Consider the following 21312-nt stretch of genomic DNA (forward strand, 5'->3'; position numbering starts at 1 on the left):
TGGTCAACAGTGCCACCTAGCGGACGCATTTTGTCCTGGTTTTACTGCTGAGGGAAAGAATGATCTCATTCCTTCAACACAAGTATTGAAGCCAGATCTTAAGGGAAAGTTTACATTGTGCCTTCAACAAATGGAGCCGCTTGCTTGGTTGGGGGTGAAGTGACGTCTCTGGGACCCATTGATTCTATGTATGGGGCCAGTGACACCATAGCAGAGGCTCAGATGTGCCTATATGTCTTAGGAGACTTGGGAGTGGGTAGGGTTGGGATAAGAGGACGAGAAAGTAATGACGGGTGGCTTTGGCACCAGACCGATTCACCCACTGTTAGAGCATGGAGGATAGGAGTTGCTAGGAACCAGTTTGTGAGCAGATCAGATGGGCAAAGAGTACTCAGACCTGTGATATAAAATGTATCCCATATTCTAGTCTATTTCAAAACATGTAGCCACTACTGCCATGTTGCCACTGGAAGGATGAAGAGGCCACATGTGGTCCAGGAGGGATTATCCAGCAGGCAGCCTCAGCCAGGATCCAGGGCCAAGTGTTTGTTTGTTTATGTTAACCCTTACCTGAGGATATTTTTTCTGTTGATTTTTTAGAGAGTGTGGGTGGGTGGGGGAGACAGACATCGATGTGAGAGATACACATCAGTTGGTTGTCTCCCACACCTCCCCTGACTGGGGCCGGGATTCAAACCTGCAACCCAGGTACATACCGTGACACTTCTGTGTGCAGGCCAACACTCTAACCATGGAGCCACACCATCCAGGGCTAACCACTGACATTTTTAATTCAACACCTAGCCACATGGTAGAGAAAGAAGTGGTGGTGTTTTCCAAAATGTCTGTGTCACCCTCAGACATATAAGTGTCCTCATCCCCAGGGTCACAGAAGCAGGCACCAAGAACAGTCCCAACTGGGAGGGGCCCAGCTGTGCACCGGTGGGTTTGGGTACTGCATGGTGAGTAGTGAGAGAAGGCAACCTGGGTGGGTAGTGGGGAGGCCATCAGGGAGGACACAAGGAAAGATGTTGTCACCAGTGGGACAGTGTGCTTGCCACCTTCTTGCTGTGTCTGTGTTTGAGTCGGCATCTGAGGGTTATGGGCATGGGGCTCTGGGGAACAGTGTCCTGCACAGTCGGTGTGCTCTGGTAATGATTTGCTGTCCCTACTGTACAGTGACATGAAATCCGAGAAGAGAGCCCCCTCGCCTGATGTGATTGTGCTGTCTGACAATGAGCAGCCCGTGAGTCCTCGGGTGAATGGGCTTCCAAAGGAGGCCTTGCAGGAGACAAGCACCGAGGACCTTATGGTGAGCCTTGTCCCCATGCTGTGGACCACCACACCCAACAGCATCCCTGAATGCAACTGGTGACAGTGGGGCCTGTGCTTCTGGCTGGCTGCTGGGCCTCCCTCTCAACCCTGTTCTCTTGAACTTGCAGAAAAGCAGTCCTGAAGAACGAGAAAGGATGATTAAGCAGCTGAAAGAAGAGTTACGGTTAGAAGAAGCAAAACTCGTTTTATTGAAAAAGTTGCGGCAGAGTCAAATACAAAAGGAAACCACCGCCCAGAAGGTGTGTGTGAGTCTGTACCTTCCTTAAGGGTCAGTGGAAGCCATTCAGAGCTGGGGTTAGAAAGACTGGTCACGTGGGGACGGGTTTCCTTGGGGATGAGGGCCAATATCTGAATAGAAATTTGGTTTCCTAGCCGGTTTGGTTCAGCAGTTAGAGCGTTGGCCTGCGGACTGAAGGGTCCCAGGTTTGATTGCAGCCAAGGGCACATACCTCGGTTGTAGGCTCATCCCCGGCCCTGGTCGGGGCTTGTGTGGGAGGCAACCAATCAATGTGTGTCTCACATCAATGTATCTCACTTTCTCTCTCTCTCTGACTCTCTGAAAAGCAATGGAAAATATATCCTCTGGTGAGGATTAAAAAAAAAATAAACTTGGAGACTCAAGTCCCCATTTTAGATTTAGCTAAAAGGATGTCAGAGAATATCAGAGTACTGCTTGGTCTAGCATGTTTCATATCTGAGTACATAAAACTCACTTCCTCTCAAAGCATCAAGGGAATGGAAAGCAGATAGATGTGTGAAGCTGCAGGAAGCACACTTCTAGGTTCGGAGCTCTGTCCCGAGTTCGTTTCCAGAAAGCCCTCCTGCCCTGTATGTGGCTGTGCTGGCCTGCGGAGGCTGCTGTGGGATCGTGGACAGAGGTACTGTCCCAGTGCCTGAGGTTCTTTGTGGTGCTGCTCTGAGCACAGCTTATCGTGTAGGGCAAGTTCATGTTTGTTTTGTTGGATTTCTGGGAAGATTCCAGGTTGATTATACGGCTGTCCTTAGAACCAGTCACTAAACCAGAAAAGTGATTGCATGTCGGGCAGGATGGCTAACAGTGTGTAAAACTCATATCCTCCAAGAGAAAGGGACAGGAGAAGGACACCCACTGGTCTGACTTGGGGGGTTTGTTTGAATTCTCACCCCACTCAGTCAGCAAGTAGATGTTGCCTGACGTCTGTTAATCTCTGGGTAGACAGTGCCTGCCTATTACTTATTTCCTTGTCAGTTGTTGAAGATAAGGTAAAGTGACCCAAGCCTATCCCTGTCCTTTCCCTAGTGGAATATGTTACTTTAAGAGTCCCAAAGTTGGGATTAACATGTCCAGGCCCTGGGTCCTTTCCCATTCCTGCCCTTCCTGCACCCCACATGGCAGAGCCAGCACCTGAACCACAGAGTAGTGCCAGGAGTCCCCAGCGGGAGAGGGGTGCTGGAAAAGCTCTCCTCTGCCCATTTTGAACATGTCAGTTCCTGTCGCAGATAGACTGGTCACTTACCAGGCTGGAAGCAGAACCTTTGCAAGCCTAGTACCTTTGTGATAGGAAGAAAATCAGTCCTCCATCAGGATTATGGGGTGGGCAGGACTGATGGCTATCTCATCTCCCGAGTATCCTGCTCTCTTACAGCCCACAGGCTCCACTGGGAGCACCGTGACCACCCCTCCCCCGCTCGTGCGGGGCACCCAGAACATTCCTTCCGGGAAGCCATCACTTCAGGTCAGTGTTCCCTCCTGATCAGGCTCTTGAGCAGCCCTGCAAAAGGCTGCCTGCTCCTTTTGATTAGACTGGGTGAGATTTTCCTGCTGGTAGCCCCTAAATCATGTTCACATTCCCAAACTAGGCCACCATTGACATCATAAACAAATCACACCAACGAATGGGAGGCCCCTCCTATAACCATTCCTATTGAGACTGGAGAAAGGACTAAGATCCTACCTAGACAGACTGGGCTCCCTTCATTCCAAGTCTCCCAAAGGCAGTGGTGCCTTGTCCCAGCCTCCTCTGCTCACAGGGTGAGACAGGCAGAGTTCTTGCTCCCAGCCACAGGGCTGAGGTCTGGACAGGGGCCCAGCTCCCCTCACACAAACTTGAGCCCCCAGCTCACACCAGCAGGCACCAGGCACCAGTCCTGGTTAGCTGGACTCTTATAGTGGTGGGGCTTGTGTCTTGACTGAGCCCATGCTGTCAAGGTTCTTGTTGGAGTCTGTGTTCCTTGTTTTTATGTCTTTTCTATTCTTCCTTTTTTGTTATGAACAGTGCTTTTATAAAAATAGCAAACCTGTTTGTTTAAAAAAATGTTTAGATACAGAGATTGGTATCGTTTACAGACCTCTTCGACTCGAATGCCTGGTAGTGTCATCCCACCACCCCTCGTCCGTGGTGGGCAGCAGGTGTCCTCGAAGCTGGGGCCGCAGGCGAGCTCACAGGTCGTCATGCCCCCACTCGTCAGGGGGGCCCAGGTGAGCAGGGTGCACTCTTGGGACAGGAATACGGCCAGGCAGCCCCAACCAACTGTTTACCTCACAGAAACGACCCTTTCCAGACCTCAGTTGGAGGCTGCGGAGCCCAGCCCTTTCCTCTACCTCCCTCTACTGTCCCTCATTGTCTTGTCCCTACCCCACAGCAAATCCACAACATCAGACAACATTCCAGCACGGGGCCACCTCCACTACTCCTGGCCCCCCGGGCATCTGTGCCCAATGTGCAAATTCAGGGACAGAGGATCATCCAGCAGGGCCTTATCCGTGTCGCCAATGTCCCCAACACCAGTCTGCTCGTCAACATCCCGCAGGTGAGGGCCGTGCTGTGCCGACTTGGGGAGTGTGCCTTGCAGCTGCCCCCAAAAGGTCCCACAGTCCTAGGGGTACAGTTGGGTTGTTCGATGTGACCTACCTGCTCCCTCGGAGCCAGGTGAGGCCTCAGATACCCCATGTGGTTTATACTTGAGCTCCTCTGGGAGTGTCAGGCATGTTAGGTCACAGGCAGGAATTCTGTGTTCAGATCTGACATGTGGCAGAGGTGGAGAGTTGCTGAGAGGGTGAGGGGTGCAGACCTGAGCGGTGACAGGACTCTGAGGGCTTGGGGGAGGCAGGCTTGGGAAGGGTAGATGAGGCCAGGGAGGTGTTTGATGGGCCTGGAGATGGCTGGGGGGCACCAGATCCCTTTCCACCCTTCCCCCACAGGCGCAAGCACATGAGCAGCATGTGTCTGCAAATGTCCTCACAGCACCAATGTATCTATTCTTATCCACAAGTCCCTTCAATTCTGGACAAAACCTCCGAGATGGGGTGGGTCTGTCCCTACTCAACAGAGTCAGCAAGACAGGACCAGGGGCTGACAGGCTAGAAGCAAAGCCCCATTGACAGATAAAATTACTGGGTGTGCAGGGGCTTTTGCTGATTGGCGAGTCAGCATCTCTGTCTCCATTGGCCTGGTGTATTCTTGCCTGCCTCCTCTAGGTCGGGATCAAGTGCAGTCCTGCCACCACATAGGGATGTCCTGGGAGAACAAAAGTTTGACCTATGCAAGCAGTTTATTTACCCCATAAACCTTGATCAGATCCCTTCTGTGTGCCAGACCCTGTTCCCATTTCAGCATGCCAGGAGGATGGAAGAAAGCAGGCCAGCAGCAGTGGAGCCAGGGGGCTCTGTTCCCAGTGAGGTGGGGAACCCAAGAAGGGGTCAAGGAAAACTGGCTGGTTGGTCAGTGGGGGGTTGGCCAGGTCAAAATGCTGCGATGGCATCCTCTGTGTTGGGGAGTGTCTGAGGGAACTGTCAAGGTCAGCTCCAGGTTTTGGGAAGAGCACATGACAGTGTTGGGGGTGAGTGAACTGGAGCAAGGAGACAATGGAGCGTTGGCCACTGGGGTCCAGACAAAGACAATAAAGTAGTGCAGGAATAGCAACAGTTGAGAAGGTTGAGGGGTGATAGGCTGGTGCAGGAGTTACTCTTTCCTGCAACCCAAATGAGGACATGTGAGCTAAAACATTAGCATCTCAGGTAAGCACATACAAAGATGCTCACAAGAGAAATGCCAGAGATGCCACTTAAGCCACCATTGCACCCCTGTGAGAAAGGAAGCTGCCCAGACCTGTGCTGAGAGGAGGGTCTGGTCATATAGATTAGATAGTCGCCATGCTATCTGGGTTGGTGCTGGGGGAACATCACTAAGGCGGTACTCACTGTCCTGGTTATGGTGATAGCTTGCTTCAGGGGTGTCCTCCTGGCAAAATGCAGCAAATTACAGATTTTAAATGTGTGTGGTTTATTGGAGATCAGCTAAGCCTCAACAAGTTTGCGTACAAGATTGGTCATCTCATAGGGTAGATGGTTTAATACTATTCTGCCTGCTGCTCACAGATATCAGGCAGCTTGGAATTTCTCAAGGATCCATTAATTAGTACAGCTAATGGTGCTGACCTAGGCTGTGGGTGCAGCAGTAGGGCCTGCCTCAGGACGGGGCACCCCCAGCACCCTGACCAGGTTGTTGTTTCCCAAAAGCCATCCCCAGCCTCACTGAAAGGAACGACAGTCACCTCTGCTCAGGGCAACTCCACCCCCACCAGCGTGACTTCCGTGGTCACATCTGGTGATTCTCCAGCCAGCCGGCAGGCGGCTGCCAAGCTCGCACTGCGCAAACAGCTGGAGAAGACGCTGCTTGAAATCCCCCCGCCCAAACCCCCTGCCCCAGAGATGAACTTCCTGCCCAGTGCTGCCAACAACGAATTCATCTACCTGGTTGGCCTAGAGGAGGTGGTACAGAACCTACTGGAGACGCAAGGTAAGTGCGCCCTGAGCTAGGGTTGTTTTCATCTCTTGCCACTGAAGCTTCTGTTACATAGGTTTTTTCAAATGTACAGCCTTGTCTATGCACCTATGGTGTACCCAGAGCTGTCTTAAAGATTGGCTATTATGGATATTATGGGTATTGTTTCATCATCAGTTCTGCTTGTTGTGAGGTTTGACAGCTTTTTTTTTTTTTTTTAACCTTAACCAAGGACGTGTTTATTGATTTGAGAGAGAGAAAGGAAGGGGAGGGGGGAGGGAGAAACATCAATCAGTTGCCTCCCATGTGCGCCCTGACCAGGAATTGAACCAGCAACCTTTTGGTGTATGGGAGGATGCCCCAACTAATTGAGCCACCTGGCCAGGGCAGAGGTTTGATAGCTTTTTAAACACATTGCAGGCACCTTTCCTGTTAGGGTCTCCTGAGAACCAGGCCCTGGTGAAGCTCAAGTCCCCTAAACACGTATCTAGGGGGACAAGCAGTGGCACTGTGATGCTGGTGTGCTGTGAGGCAGGTGGTCAGTGAGGAAGAATGCCTGCTGGAGATTGACATGACAGGCTTTGCTTCCAAACAGAGCCTTGAGTGTTCAGAGCCCCCAAGGTGGGAGAGGACACCTACACCTAAGTCAGACTCACTGTATTGCCCTCCTTGGAAACAGTTTGGAAAATGTACTTGCATGTTAGGTGGTTTTAGGAATAAAAGGGGCATAAACAGGATAGTGATCAAAAACAATACTGGAAATGAAGGTGGAGGCCATGTTAGCCCTTAGGGCCCTCCACCAGCCACTGAACTGGGGACGCTTGTGCCCTGAAATGGAGCTGGTAGTGACATTAATTGAGCAGCCAGCCTGAACCCTCTTCCTGTGTAAGCTTTTCAGATGCTCATAACTGAGGAGGAGGCGTAGTCATAACTGGAACAGGGAAGGGGCTAACAGTCTCCACCTGTGAGGTTGCCTTGAGGAACCACAGAGAGGGGTGCAGGCTCTGACATGGCCTGGTTGTGTGTCTGGCTCCCTTTGGTATCTTCTTTATGATGAGGTAATATTATTAGCAAAAGAGCTGCTGCAAGGCCAGTATAGGAAGGGCAGATGGGAGGCCAAGTCAGACCAGAATTCCTGCCCATCCTACACTGTGGGCAAGGCCATTGGGAGAAGCCAAGATGATGGCACTATGTAACTTTTTTTTTTAATCCTCATCAGAGGATATATATATATATTTTTTTTCCCCATTGCTTTTCAGAGAGAGTGGAAGGGGGGGAGGGAGGGAGAGAGAAAGAAACATCGATGTGAAAGAGACACATCGATTGGTTGCCTCCCGCACGTGCCCTGAGCAGGGCCGGGGATGGAGCCTGCAACCGAAATACGTGTCCTTGGCCAGAATTGAACCCTGGACCCTTCAGTCCACAGGCCGATGCTCTAACCACTGAGCCAAACTGGCTAGGGTGCTACATAATGTTTTTGAGAGTTCATACCAAGGATGCCTGACCCACGCATTTCCAAAGCTCCAGCCTGAAAAGCTTCCCTGAGGCTGGCCCAGTGCATACAGATGGCGTCTGAGGCTTTGGTTTTCTGAGCTACATGGCTTGGGATGCTGCTCTTCCTCTATCCTGTATCCTGGGTAGTGGGGGTTCTGACTGACGTCTTGTTCCTTTGATGTGAGCGTACCCATCTCCCCCTACAGCAGGCAGGATGTCAGCTGCCGTCGTGCTGTCCCGGGAGCCCTACATGTGTGCACAGTGCAAGACAGACTTCACGTGTCGCTGGCGGGAGGAGAAGGGTGGTGCCATCATGTGTGAGAACTGCATGGCTTCCAACCAGAAGAAGGCGCTCAAGGTGGAGCACACGAGCAGGCTGAAGGCAGCCTTCGTGAAAGCACTGCAGCAGGAACAGGAAATTGAGCAGCGCCTTCTGCAGCAGGGTGCAGCTCCTGTGCAGGCCAAAGCTGATCCCGCCACTGCCCCGCATCCTACTCTGAAGCAGGTGAGTCCTTGTGTAGGAGCCAGAGTCATGACCTGGAGGCCTGGGAACTGGACCGGGGCCTCACCCTCCAGGAGAGGTGCCTGTTCCCTGGCAGAGAAGTTGTTGCTAGCAGGCAAAGTGTTCTGGTGTTCTGTCCCACATTCGGCGAGCATCTGCCTGATTGTTAACTGTGTCTAAATTGCGTTTAATGGTGGTGTTCGGTGGTGAAAATACTAATTTGCAGTTTTTTTAGATTTTGTAGCTTTCACGCTCATTGTGCTGCCGACAAGTACTTCTTGTCTTTAAGGACTTTTCTGATAGCCACATTGAGATACAAAAGGGATATTTGGAAGAAATGTTCTAGCTAAATTAAGGAGAGAAGGAAGTTTGAAATCAAATTTTTTTGGCTACTGTTTTTAATGCTCTGCTTTCCCACCCCCTGTAGATCCAAAGCTTTCTGTTGGCAGTGTTTTGTATCCTTGGAAGTCATTTGTAATTCACTAATGATCATATCTTCTCAAGGTCCCTACGTAGTGGGAGGCCACACTGCCCTCAGGAAACGACCTGTCCTGTGGGGACTAGGCCTCATGTGGCCACAGCTGCTGCCCTTTGGTCACTCTAGGTCACCCTGGGCCGGCCTGTGGATGGTGCTGATCTTGATTTCAACCCCCGTTTGTGTAGGTCATAAAACCCCGGCGTAAGTTGGCGTTCCGTTCAGGAGAGGCCCGCGACTGGAGTAACGGGGCTGTGCTACAGGTCAGAACTGGAGTGCTGGGAGTCCCCTGCACCGCGCTACCAACCAGCCCTCACGCCCTAGACCGGGATGTCAGCTACCTGCGTTTGTCTGTCTGTTTCTCTCTCTTCCTCTTTCCTTCCCCTGTCCCCTTGGTGTAACTTACCTGGTCTCCTGATTTTGGACTTTAGGGACCCTGTGTGGGTGGGAAGAGGTCAGCCACAGCAAGGAAAGGCTGCATTGAGCATCCCACCCACTGCCCTTTCCTTTCCCAATGAGCCATTGCACCCTCTTTCCACTTTAGGCCTCCAGCCAGCTGTCCCGGGGCTCGGCCACGACGCCCCGAGGTGTCCTGCACACGTTCAGCCAGTCGCCCAAACTGCAGAATGCAGCTTCAGCCACAGCTCTCGTCAGCAGGACCGGCAGACATTCCGAGAGAGCCGTTAGTTCTGGCAAGGGCAACACCACCTCCAACTGGAAGAAGGCACCCCTGAGTACAGGTGGGCAGCCCCTGAGGGGCTCAAAGTAGCAACCTTGCTGTGGTTGGGTCCATCCCTTCCTTATTTTAACAAAGTCTTGCACATGGTGAAGGGAAATGGCACAAAGGGCCCTGAACCCCCAGACCTGCTCCCTGAGAGCATCTGTCTCCAGCTCTTCAGCTGAATCTCTCTTTTTCACTAAATAGGATGTCCTGAACAAGTGACAGCCCTGGGTAGATCCTAATCACCCTCATTGTCTCTGTGCTCTGTACCCAAACGCTTAGCCCTTTGCCTGAAAGGTAGGACAGACCCAGTTCAGGCACTGTTAACCCCACCATCCAGGGGACTCCTGTCAGTGCAGATGCTCACCTAACTTCCCCTCCCCATAGGGAACGTTAGGTAGCTTGTGCCTTCTATGCTGTACTATTTTTTGCTCAGCCAGACAGTGTCCTTTATTCCCTGATGTGTGGGCCACTCTTCCCACCTTTTGGCTTGGACAGATCGGGTGGTGTAAAATGCAAAAGAGAACAAGAATGCAGGGAGGAGGAGGGGAACTCTGGGGCAGCGGCTGGGGCTGGACTTTATAACTGAGGTTACAAAGGCCTCTGAGGGAGGTGACATTTGAGGAACAACCAAGGGCATTTGGAGATGCTCAGGCAGGTATTACTCAATCTCTCATAACCCCACCATTCTGGGTCATCCTATTTTTGAAATTTCTTACTTATGTGCTAGCATTAACACCTTACTGACCTGTCACAAGTATACATGTGTTTCTGTGTCTGAATGTTACTGATCAGTCATAAGATAACTTGTGTCTGCCCTTACATTAATTTAAGTAATTTTAAACACCTTGCTGACATGTCACAAGTATACTCTTGTTTCCATTCCCAAATGTCATTGACCAGTCACGAGATAACTTGTATCTGCACTTCACTGCTCGGCACTTATTTCAGCCTTCCCTAGTTTTCCTCTGCATTATGCATGCCCTTTTCTCAACCCATCAGTTAGTATTTCCAGAGGCATGCCAAGCAATACATCTAGTTCTTTCCATCCATCTTTTATTATGGCAAAAGTTTTAAAAAAGACACGTCGCGACGGAGAAGAACGTTTGAGCAAATTATGTGCAGATACTGTCTGATTGGCCAAGTGACTTTGGTAGTCAGCTGGAAGATAGTAATGAGCCTGACATTATACCATCACAAAGGCAAAAGAGAAATGTGATAGTATCCAACAGTGAAAGTGATTCTGAAGAAGAATGGGCAGAAAAAGGCATTTTACCAGCCTTGGAGGATTATACAAATATTTCAGGCATAACTGTTCAGTTTGAAGACCCACAAAGTATAAGTAAAGTAACCAATTTTTTTTTAATGAGGATTTTTTCGATCTCATTACTTCTCAAACCAATTCATACCATCACCAAATGGAAAAATACCACAAAACCTCTGCTAAAACTTCACCATGGATAGATATTACTTATATGGATATAAAGACATTTCTTGGTTTAATTATATTGATGGGATTAACGAAGAAGCCAGAATGGAACGATTACTGGTCAACTGATCCTTGACTTGAGTCACCCATATTTCCAAAAACTGTGACTAGAAAGAGGTTTGAGCAAATACTTACATTCTCTCGTCTGAACTATTCACAACATGTAACACAGACCATCTTTACAAGTCAGACTTCTTTTGGATCACTTTATTTCAAAATTTAAATCTTTATATATACCAAAATAGCAGTTATCACTTGAAGCAATGATTGCATGGAGAGAACACATCAGATTCAAGATAAGTAATCGGAAAATATAATAAAACACAGAATATTAGTAAGGATGCTTTGTGAAAGTGACAGTGGCTATATTTGCAACTTCGACATATTTACAGGTGAAGGTAAAGAGTTACAGCAGACTGTATTATCCATCTTATTGCCGTTTCTTGGTTCTTGGCATTATATTTACCAAGATAACTACTACAACAGCATGTCTACAGCTGAACTATTATTGAAGAACAAAGCACTGGTCTGGGGAACAATAAGGGAGAATTGTGGGTTGCCAAAACTACTAAAAGAAAAAACAGCCTTCAGAGAGGAGAAATGACATTTTTGCAGAAAAGTCCCATTATTCTCCTTACACGTAAAGATAAAAGGCCAGTACGTATAATATCAACCCTTCACGATGCCTCTACAATATCCACACATAACGTCACAAAACCTACACGTATAGTGGATTGCAACATATATATAAAGGGAGTTGATTGAGCACATCGGTATTTGGTGTATAGCAGTATCTTGTGCAAAAGTATCAATTGGTATAAAAAAGTAGGTTTCTTTTTGATAAGTTGTGCCTTTTTCAATGCGTTTAAAATTTATTGCTACAATAATCAAGAAATGAGGTAGAAAAATTTTCTACTTGAAATCACTAGAAAGTGGATTACAGAAAATTCAACCAAATGCAGCACACAACCTATCACCCCTCCCATTATGCCTAGAAGAGCTCCAAATAAAGATTTGCCATTCAGCCCAGCGGGGTGGGGCTCAGCGGTTGAGCATCAACCTAGGATCCAGGAGATATCGGTTCATTTTCCAGTCACGGCACATGCCTGGGTTGTGGGCTTGATCCCCAGTGGGGGCATGCAGGAGGCAGCTGATGAATGATGTTTCTCTCTCACCAGTGTTTCTATCTATCCCTCTCCCTTCCTTTCTCTCTAAAAAATCGATAAAAAAGGAAAGAAACCTATTTAAAGAAAGTTCAATTTTTCTTGTGGCCATCAAAAATGCAAAACTGAGCTTGGCCGATGTGGCTCAGCAGTTGAGCATCAACCTATATGATCCAGGAGATCTCTGTTCAATTCCTGGTAGGCACATGCCCGGGTTTCGGGCTTGATCCCCAGCAGAGGGTGTGCAGGAGGCAGCCAATCAATGACTCATCATTGGTGTTTCTGTCTCCCTCTCTCTGAAATCAGTTTAAAAAGGGGGGAGGGGAGTGAGCCCTAACTTGTGTAGCTCAGTTAGTTGAGCTTTGTCCCATGCACTCAATGGATTTGATTCCCTCAATTCCCAGTCAGGGCATATGCCAGGGTTTCGGGTTCAATCCCCAGTAGGAGGCATCAGGAGGCAGCTGATCAATATTATTCTCTCACATTGGTGTGTCTGTCTCTCCCTCCCTCTCTGAAAAGCAGTAGAGAAATTATTCTCAGTGAGGGTTTAAAAAAAAATAAAAAAGCTCTTGGGAAGGCCCTGTTGCAGCTGGGGATCCAGAGCAATCCTTATACCAGGCCAGCCAAAAACCTAAGTATGCCAGTGGGGGAGAGGTGTCAAGTCTTCATTTTCCAATTATAAAGGTGATACAAGTTCATTGTGGAAATTCAGAGAAGATGAAAAAGGAAAATGATTGCAGTGGCTTGTACTTTTTACCCCAGGAGAACAAATGCAGCACTTGGAGCCTTCCTCAGTCTGCCTCTTCATTCACGTTACATGTGTATAAATGAGTGTCCTACAAAGGGATTATGCGGTGTGTGCCATTCTGTGCCCCTCTGAATGGTTCAGTGAGGGAATGTTACCCTGTCCTTTTTGATGGCTGAATGGTATTCCATCATACTGATTTCCTAGTTGCACAGTTCAGTCATTTGTGGTTTTTTCACTGTTCTAAACAGCACTGTGGTGACCACCTCAGTTTACAGAGCTCTCGGATAGCTGATGGAATCTCTTACTTCGGCAGAGGTTGGGAACATTGTAAAGGAGATTAAGTTATTTGTTAAATTCTCTTCAGTTCTGAGGCTGGGATTTTGGCTTCCCATGCTTGGTCGGCCCCACCCTGGTATACTCCTGGGAGCCTGCCCCTGACTGGGGCCATCTCAGCCTATTCCTCTGTTCTATTGCAGGTGGCGCCCTTGCATTTGTTGGCCCGAGCTTGGCAGTGCACAAGACCTCTTCAGCTGTGGACCGCCAGCGGGAGTACCTCCTGGACATGATCCCGCCACGCTCCATCCCCCAGTCGGCCACATGGAAATAATGCGAGCCGGCCCAGTGGAGAACAGGCTCCCTCCTCCCTCCTACCTGGCCCGCTGCCCTCTGCTCGCTGGGGAAGACACCCTGCTCCCCAAAAGAGCGAGCGAGTGTCTGCCACACTGCGGAAGCAAGAGCTCCCTCTGTTCTTGGCTGCAAAGTCTTATTGTGGCTGGAGGGCCGCTTCACAGGTGGATGAGGATGATTATCACTGGGGGACCTTTCCCATGGGCTTTCCTCCTTTCTTTGCCTTTAGTTTGCCCAACACCAGCAGAAAATTGAACCTCGGGGGCTGGTTCTGCTCCCACCCTCCTCTTCAGCCCCCTCAGGGCACATGGGTGGCCTGGACACTGTGACACACTCGGGCAAGACCGGAGCTCGGGGCTTCTGAAGTTGAGTGGACCGTTGTTTTGTTTTTGCTTTTTTCCCCGTCTTAGCCTCCTAATCTTTGACTGCCTTCCTTCACGGCAATCTCTAGGTTGACAAATTTTTAATCACCTCATGATGATGGAGTTTAAAGTAAACCATGCAGACCCAGGGGTTCCTGCCGAGCATGGCCCCCATGCCCCAGAGGATGGGCCACTGACTGACCAGCCCTTGTTTGCTCCAGCAGAAGGCCTATACTGCTGCTCGTCGAGGAAACCCCCAACCTCCCACACTTAGCAGAAGAACAAACTGCAACCCAGACCCAGCCAGAGCGCTTGGGATCCTGAAGGCCTTGCTGCTGCCCTTGGAGAAGGGAGGAGAAATGGCAGCAACATACAGAGCCTGAGCAGGAAGTTGGAGGGGCGGGCTATTGTGTTTTTTTGTTGTTGTGGTTTATTTTATTAAATTTTTCCTTTTCTTTTCCTACTTATTTTGATGGACAACATCCTAAGCTGCCCCGGCCTGTACTCACATCAGGTGTGTCAGGTGGGGAGATGCCCCTGCCCCCTACAGACTTTAGGGTTTCCATTTGGGTCTAGCTTAGAACCTTCCCTTAAAGGAGGGCCATGCTGCCAGTGTTCGCCTTCAGACTTTTTTTTAAACCCTCTTTAAGAGTCTACAGAAATGTCTTACAAAGGGATCAGGTCTGCTCTTAGTTGTTTCATTTTGGTTTCTCCCACTCCTTAAAAATCAATTCCATGAGGCAAGGCAGAAGATGTCATGTGTGCACTGCACACAGGGCCAGCTCCATGCACATGGGAGGGCATCCCATATGTGTGCACATGTGTGTGTTGATGTGGAGACGGGGTACACCGTTCCCACTTCAGCCCCTGCCCTGGTTTTCTTGTCCATGCAGTTAGGGACTTAATTTAAAATCCTTATTTTATAGGGCTGCCTACTTTGAACACACTGCTTCAACATTCTAATAAAGGCTCATTTAACCCCCTCATGTTGTGTGAATATCAGTGTTTAGAAAACATTTTTGATGTGGTAGACCTAGTTTTGCAAAATGTTCTAATTTTTTGTTCTGTAGAACCCTAAATTTCTCATTGATTTTTGTTTTGAGTACACGGGCTGAAGGAGGGGAGGGAGGGAAGGGTGGCTTTCATTACAAGGATGCAGGGATTGGGGGGGAAAGAGGAAAATAAACATTCAGGAGTGTGGGGAAAGGATGTGTTTATACACCAAAAACTCAAGAGTATGCAAGCATTTCTATTTCTCACGTTTTTGTGTGCCTGGTAAATAAATACCTGTCTTATACTACCCTAAGCTGTTAACCCTCTCTGTTCAGTTACATGGGCCAAACTCTCCAAATCGTCCGACAAGGAACACTGGGCTGGCCACTCCCAGCAAACAGACCTCAGTTCTATGCAGTAACTGGATCAGATGTCTGGGCCAGAATCACTTAGGCACTGGAGGGGTGCGTCAGGATTGTCATCGCCCCCGCCCCAGCCAGGTTGACTGGGTCTGTGACTCAAGGGCATATGTTGGTCCCCAGCCCCATCACAACCTGGCTCATAATGGCACTTAGAAACCACCTCTCATCTCGCCTTGCCTGGCCGGACCACCTTGTGTGGAGGACAGAACAGCTGGGCCCTGGCTTTGCCTTCTCCATCCCATCATCCCCAGGCACGTTCCCATCAGGGCCAACTTACTGTGATGGAAGTATAGCCTTTTTTAAAGGAGGCAAGAACGTGAGAGGCTTTAATCTTTAGTTCACTTCTATTTTTAAATTCTTACCCTCCTTTTGCTTCAGTTTCCCACTTTGCAGTGTAACATCTACAATAAGCCCTAAATATGGGGGGTTATGTGGTGGACTTTAAGATGTTACAGGAAAGGCATTGTTAAATACCTCTCTTGGTGTGGGGTTTGAATATACTATGAAAGGATGTTAATGATGTGCTCTCCCAGCAGCACAGTTCACCCCCTCAATCTGCCACAGTACTGGGATCCTGGTTTCCCTCAGGAGTGTCAGGGCTGAGAGGACCTGGTTCCCAGGAGCAGTGAGAATGTAGGAGCCCCCAGGCCCAAGTGATGATTATAAGGGTCCCTAGTTCTCTGCTGTTCTGTGGACAGGTATGGAGTTCACAAAGCTTATTCCCCATTTTAATGGGGGAGCAGGTTTGAAACAACCGGGTGCGTGTACTTGTATGTGCATAGATACAGGCATGCTCCCTTGGAGCCACTTGCCCATGGCTCTAGCCATCCTGCCCATGTCATGGAGACACTGGTCCTCAATGTCCCAACTGTGATGTTAGGACCCACACCTTTGACAAGGCAGAGAATGGCCCTTCTCCAGGGGTCTCTGGTTCTGTCTGTCCTCCAAGATCTTGAAGCAAAAAGCTTACCCCAGTGCAGCGGGAATGAGGTTACCAAGTGTGTCTCCTGCCATGTGACCCACACATCACTCCTATGGGCAGAGAAGTGGAGTTTTCTATAAGAGTAATATGAACATTCTCATCATGGGTGTAAATAATGGAAATGATGGTCTTTGCTGCTGCACCATAGGGTTTTGTTGGTTTTTTTATGCCAAGTTATGCTGCACATGACATTTGCCTAAAAACTTGGGACTAAGCATTTTTTTTAAGTGACAGCTAGTTTTATAATCCTTAACAAAGTATAATAAACAGTAGTTACACTAGTGCAGGGTATTTGGGAGGTAGATTTGTGTGTATGTGTGTGTTGGGGGCGGGGCACTTGTATTTACTGTGACTAAGTCTTTGATGATAATGTAAAACAAAAAAGTTGACCACCAAACAATAGAAGTTCCATAAACAGAGGCTGGAATCAGTGGCTATACATGGTGTCACAAGGAAGTTTTAGATCCGAAGGACAATAAAGAAATGGATGATGTGTTGGCTATATTTTTCATTTTTCTTTTGTTCCCTTGGCTCTATTTTTCCTGTGTTACTTAGTCCAACTATGGGAGCAGGTTGGAAATTTGGGGTAAGTGCAGCAGGGTGACACTGTTAAGGCAGAAGCAAAAGATGAGAAATGCTTCCTGGGCTTGCTTTGGACGCACTTCCCATGGGGAGGGAGTTTTCCCCAACTAGGTACTGTGGCCTCGCCTCTGGGCCTCCTCCATCTCCACCAGAACCAGGGGCTTTGTGGTGAGACTCCAATGGGGTTTTCCCATTGGGCTGGCTCTTAGCCCCTTCTAGTCTCCACCTTGGAGTGGTGGGCTTTTCCAGAGTGCTTTTCAGGTTTGGCTCCACTTTGGGTCTTTACTACAGGACACAATACTACTGGTGCAGGTTTTAAGTACAGATGGAGCCACCCAGCCAGGCCCTGAAATGAATAATTCCTGGTGAAAATTTGTTTTCAGAGGTTGACACTTTCAAAAATTTCATAATATGTGACTTGTGATCACTTTGGTAATCTGTTACCAATGTTTTCTTAGGTGCTTTCATTTTCTTTTTTTTTTGCATCCCTGCCTCTGGCTAACTGCCCTCTCCAACAGCCAGCTCCATTTTACCTGGGCAGGCACAGAGCTGATGACAGAAATTAAACCCAAACCTAGACCGGTCTACCTGTGACATCCTGACTGGTGCCCCACACTCTTAACACTGGCTGCGAGAAATGTACTTACAGGGTGCTTTCTCCGGGGTTCTGCACTTGGCCCTCAAGTGAGTGTCTGCTGGATCAGCCACAGGCTCCTCAGCAGACCCAGGGCTGAGTCTGTTTCTCCAGCTAACAAATGGGACACTCACCCTAGTTTCCTGAGACTTTACCACTTCTAAACCAAGCCATGGCTCTGTGGCCATGGAGTGGAAGAATTCCTTGGCCGATTGCTCATGGAGATTCATCAGTGAGGAACAAAAAAGGCATGTACCACACCCCAGGCGTTGAGATCAAAGCTGTGACAATGGCAAAGCGGTAAAAGAATGACAAGAAGGAGGTGAACTTTAGGCCAAGTCTTGAATGAAAAGGGGAAAAGTATTGCTGGGGGTGAAAACAGCCAGGGAAAAGTCTCAGAGGTGTGACCAAGCCTGGCAGGTGGAGGGTGAGAAAGGCAGTGTGGCTTGATGCGGGTTTTATTCTAAGTGCAGTGGGAGCCTTGAGAAGGCTTGAGGTACAGTCCGATATTAAGACACAGCCCTTCCCACCCGGCTAGCGTGGCTCAGCTGTTGAGCATCGACCTATGATCTGGGAGATCTCTGTCAGATTCCTGGTCAGGGCACATGCCTGGGGTTCAGGCTCAATCACCAGCAGGGGGCGTGCAGGAGGTGGCCGATCAATGACTCTGTTTCCCTCTCTCTCCCTCTCTCTGAAGTCAATAAAAATATATTAAAAAAACAAAAGAAAAAAAGACATAGCCCTTCCCAACAACCCCAAGGCAGTGTTTCCGCCCCCATTTTCCAGGTGCAGAGCCTGAGATATGGGTCCAGGTCAGGAGAGGCACCCTTCTAGTGTAAACCAAAGGGTTGAGTTTTCTGTCTCAGCTCAGATGTGAGCAAGCCAGATGGAGGCAAGGCACTTCCCCTCTCTTAGCCTGTTTCCTCATCCACAAAATGAGGGGGTTGGGACCACAGCCTATTTGAAGGGGGTGAGAGAAGAGCTGGCACTTAATCCCTTGGGCACCTGAGAGCCAGGGAGGATGAGTGAGCAGGGGTGGGGCATAGTCACCTTAGACTGGTCATGGGCCTCAGATGGAGGCAGGTAGGATTAAGGATTAGAGAGACGTTTCCCATACCAGTAACTTCATCCTAGCAAAATAACCCCCAAACTCCCCCAGGCCATATGGGGCCTCTCCACCCCCTCTCCATTCCAGGCACAGGAGCCTTCCTGGCATTACACACACCAGCTCCATTCTCTTTTGCGTACTCCTGCAACACTGGTTTCTGGTAGCTGATTCCTTCAGGGTTCAGTTCAAATATCTGCTTCAATCCCTCGGGCATCATCCCCACCCAGCATTTAGCACAACTTAGTTTTTAAATGATTTCCAGGAAATTTTTACTTGACTTTCCATTTGCCTCCTCACTGAGGGCAGGGATGGATCTAAGCCTCTTTGCTGAGTCCCAGAGCTGGTATACAGCAGGAGTTCAATAAATGCATGAATGAAGAGAGGACTGAACGAATCAGCTTGTCCGATGGACTTATGCCCACCCTTGACTTTCCCCCCCGACTCTTACCCTCACTAAGGAGAGCTTCCATCTCCACCCCACTCTACTTCCGTCATATCTGGGTTCAAATCCCAGCTGTGTTCTTGGGCAGGTGACATCTGTGTGGGCATCAATTCCCTCACCTGTAAAACATGTTGATACGGTCTCCCCACCCACCCACGCCGTTCCCTCCTTAAAAATGACAAGGGTGCTGGATCTTTGCTCTCCAGCCCAACATCTCTGTTTCCAGGACCATCACGACCCCGGGAACGACCTCAAAGCCCCTTCGACTCTTCCCAGGTCGGGGTAGTCTAAAATGTCCAGGTTCGAATCCCCCCAATTCCCTTTTGAGAATTTTTGTTCCCTTTGGAGAACAAACCTTTCTCCAAAACGGAGCGCCTGTGCCCGCTTTCCGTGGAGGGACCCCACTTCCCGCTCCGTAAAAGGGGGCCATCGCTAGAGCCAGGTGCGAGGTAGAGCGAGTTTATTGCAAATTACAACGCGGGTGGCGCCCGAAGCGCGCCGTCCCGCGGCAGCCTGCGCGGCGGGTTGGGAACCAAAGCACTCTGCGTGCGTCCCCTCGCCGCCAGCACCACAGGGCAGCCTCCGCCGGCCGCACAGCAGTCGCTCATTCCGCGCAGGCGCAATGCTTCCGCATCCTCTGGTCTCGCCCCCTCCGGGGGCTTTCTTGCTGGGAATCAAAGACGCGCATGCGCTCTCCTGCTCTCCAGATCGTGGAGGAGAAACTAGATACCAAACAGCGGCGACTGCTGTCCCCGCCGTCGAGGAAGAGGGAAAGGGGAAAGGACGCATGCACATTGGCGCGCGGCGGCTTCGCGGGACTCTGGAAACGCGTCTCTCGCGTGTGCGCCGCGCTTACTCAGTGCTTGGGGCGGCGGGGATGTGGGAAACCCCGGCTTTTAGCCGGAGTCCCCCGCGCGCAGCCAGCCATTGCGCGCTACCTGGCCTGCCGAGGGTCTGGCCGACGGGCTGAACTGCAGCAGTTCGGTGATCAGGGCCTTGCAGCGCTCGGACAGCTCGAGGCCATCGGGGTAGAGGACGCCGCGCTTCTGGCGCCGGGGCAGGCCGGCGATGTCTGAGTCGTCGAAGGGCATGCACCCAGTGACCATGACGTAGAGCACGACGCCTAGGCTCCACACGTCGTACTTCTTGGGGTCATAGGGGATGCCCAGGAGAACCTCCGGCGATGCATAGGCTGCTGAGCCGCAGTAGGTGGTGCTCAGATCAGGGTAGCCGTGAGCCTGGCGGCCAAAGCCAAAGTCGGTGAGCTTGACGCGGCGCTCGTCAGGGCTCAGCAGCACGTTTTCGCACTTGAGGTCGCGGTGCACCAGGTGGTGGTCGTGCAGGTAGCGCACGGCGCCTGCGATCTGTGCGAAGAGGTCGCGGGCCTGACTCCCGGGGATGCGGCCGTTGCGCTGCACGGCCTGCAGCAGATCCGTGGCGGCTGCCTCCATCACGATGTACAGCTTCCCGTTGCACACCTCGATGAACTCGAAGACGTGCACAATGTGCGGGTGCCGCACGCCTCGAAGGATGGACAGCTCGCGCGGCAGGAACTTGTTGACGAAGTCAGGTGGCGCGCGCCTCCGGTCCACCACCTTGATGGCGACCGTTCCCTTGTACTTCTTGGACGTGGCCACCTTCACCTTGGAGTAACTGCCCTCACCTATCGTGCGTCCTAGCTTATAGCCGAGTTCGCTCAGGAGTTTGTCGCCCGACATGGTGGCGCCTGGGGCGCACGGGGAGCAGGAGGCGGCTGCTGTCGGGGGGGCGGCCGGACTCCGATCTCGGGCCTAACCCATGGCGCTTGGCACCTGCACACCCGCACCCCCATGTGCCCACTCCCGGGCCCCCGCCGCCGCGGTGCCTTTTATTACCCAGGTAACAATTTCTGCCTTGTGAAGTGACTGCGGGCGTCACCCTACCTCCGGGTGGGGGCCCTGCGGGCGTCACCCCGCCTCAGGATGGAGGCCCTAGGGCTTTGTGACTCATAATCACTCTGAATAGCCCAATTCCTGATGAGAGGCAACTACCAAGGGCTCCCGACCACCACCAAGGTGCGGAATCAGTGTCAGGGGTTGGTTGGGGTGGCTCCTCGTGAGTCCAAATCTGAGCAGCAGCCACCCCGTCCAACTGCTTGTACCAAGCCCTGACCATGTGGAGCCTGGGCTGCCCGCACAGGCCCGGAGGGGGCGAAAATGGATAAGGGGGCTTAGCGCGGTGACCCGGCCCCTTTCGGAGCTTGACTGCCCAGCGCATTGCCCCAAGGGAAGGAGAACAGGAGATTCTTTGATGCAAGGAACCAGGCGACCCGACCCACTCCAACGGTCCACACTGAGTAAGCCACGCCCCATCTGGGAGAAGAAATTAGGACTCCTCGGCCGCAGCCGGGCGTGGCAGCCTGAGTTCTCTAGTGCAGTGGGGTCACTACACCACCGCCCTGGGTTTCCCTGCCCGGCCAGAGACCTGCTTC

At 50.6% G+C, this 21312-nt stretch overlaps 2 protein-coding genes across 5 annotated transcripts in view; one reads left to right on the plus strand and one right to left on the minus strand.

The window, feature by feature from the left end:
* The window catches only part of GATAD2A (GATA zinc finger domain containing 2A), a 99418-nt gene extending 84753 nt beyond the window's left edge, over positions 1 to 14665 (plus strand). For 3 of the 4 annotated variants that reach the window (XM_016210787.2, XM_087816839.1, XM_016210786.2), the window contains 10 exons: positions 1180 to 1312; positions 1443 to 1574; positions 2961 to 3050; positions 3662 to 3793; positions 3958 to 4125; positions 5834 to 6113; positions 7799 to 8097; positions 8758 to 8832; positions 9114 to 9309; positions 13167 to 14665. In XM_016210787.2, the coding sequence (XP_016066273.2) occupies positions 1180 to 1312; positions 1443 to 1574; positions 2961 to 3050; positions 3662 to 3793; positions 3958 to 4125; positions 5834 to 6113; positions 7799 to 8097; positions 8758 to 8832; positions 9114 to 9309; positions 13167 to 13297 (1636 nt within the window). In that variant the 3' untranslated portion in view covers positions 13298 to 14665. The remainder of the gene's footprint in view (positions 1 to 1179; positions 1313 to 1442; positions 1575 to 2960; positions 3051 to 3661; positions 3794 to 3957; positions 4126 to 5833; positions 6114 to 7798; positions 8098 to 8757; positions 8833 to 9113; positions 9310 to 13166) is intronic. The other variant, XM_016210788.2, reaches the window with a different exon arrangement.
* Positions 14666 to 19738: 5073 nt separating this feature from the next.
* Positions 19739 to 20560, minus strand: TSSK6 (testis specific serine kinase 6). The gene has a single exon (XM_016210793.2). It carries the CDS (start codon positions 20558 to 20560, stop codon positions 19739 to 19741), a length of 822 nt encoding a protein of 273 aa, XP_016066279.1.
* Positions 20561 to 21312: the final 752 nt, after the last annotated feature.

This window comes from Miniopterus natalensis, chromosome 4, assembly GCF_054644295.1.
Source record: "Miniopterus natalensis isolate mMinNat1 chromosome 4, mMinNat1.hap1, whole genome shotgun sequence".
NCBI lineage: Eukaryota > Metazoa > Chordata > Mammalia > Chiroptera > Miniopteridae > Miniopterus > Miniopterus natalensis.

Bases quoted from the DNA above. Each gene is read 5' to 3' on its own strand.
- TSSK6 (XM_016210793.2), bottom strand. From the start codon at position 20,560: ATGTCGGGCGACAAACTCCTGAGCGAACTCGGCTATAAGCTAGGACGC.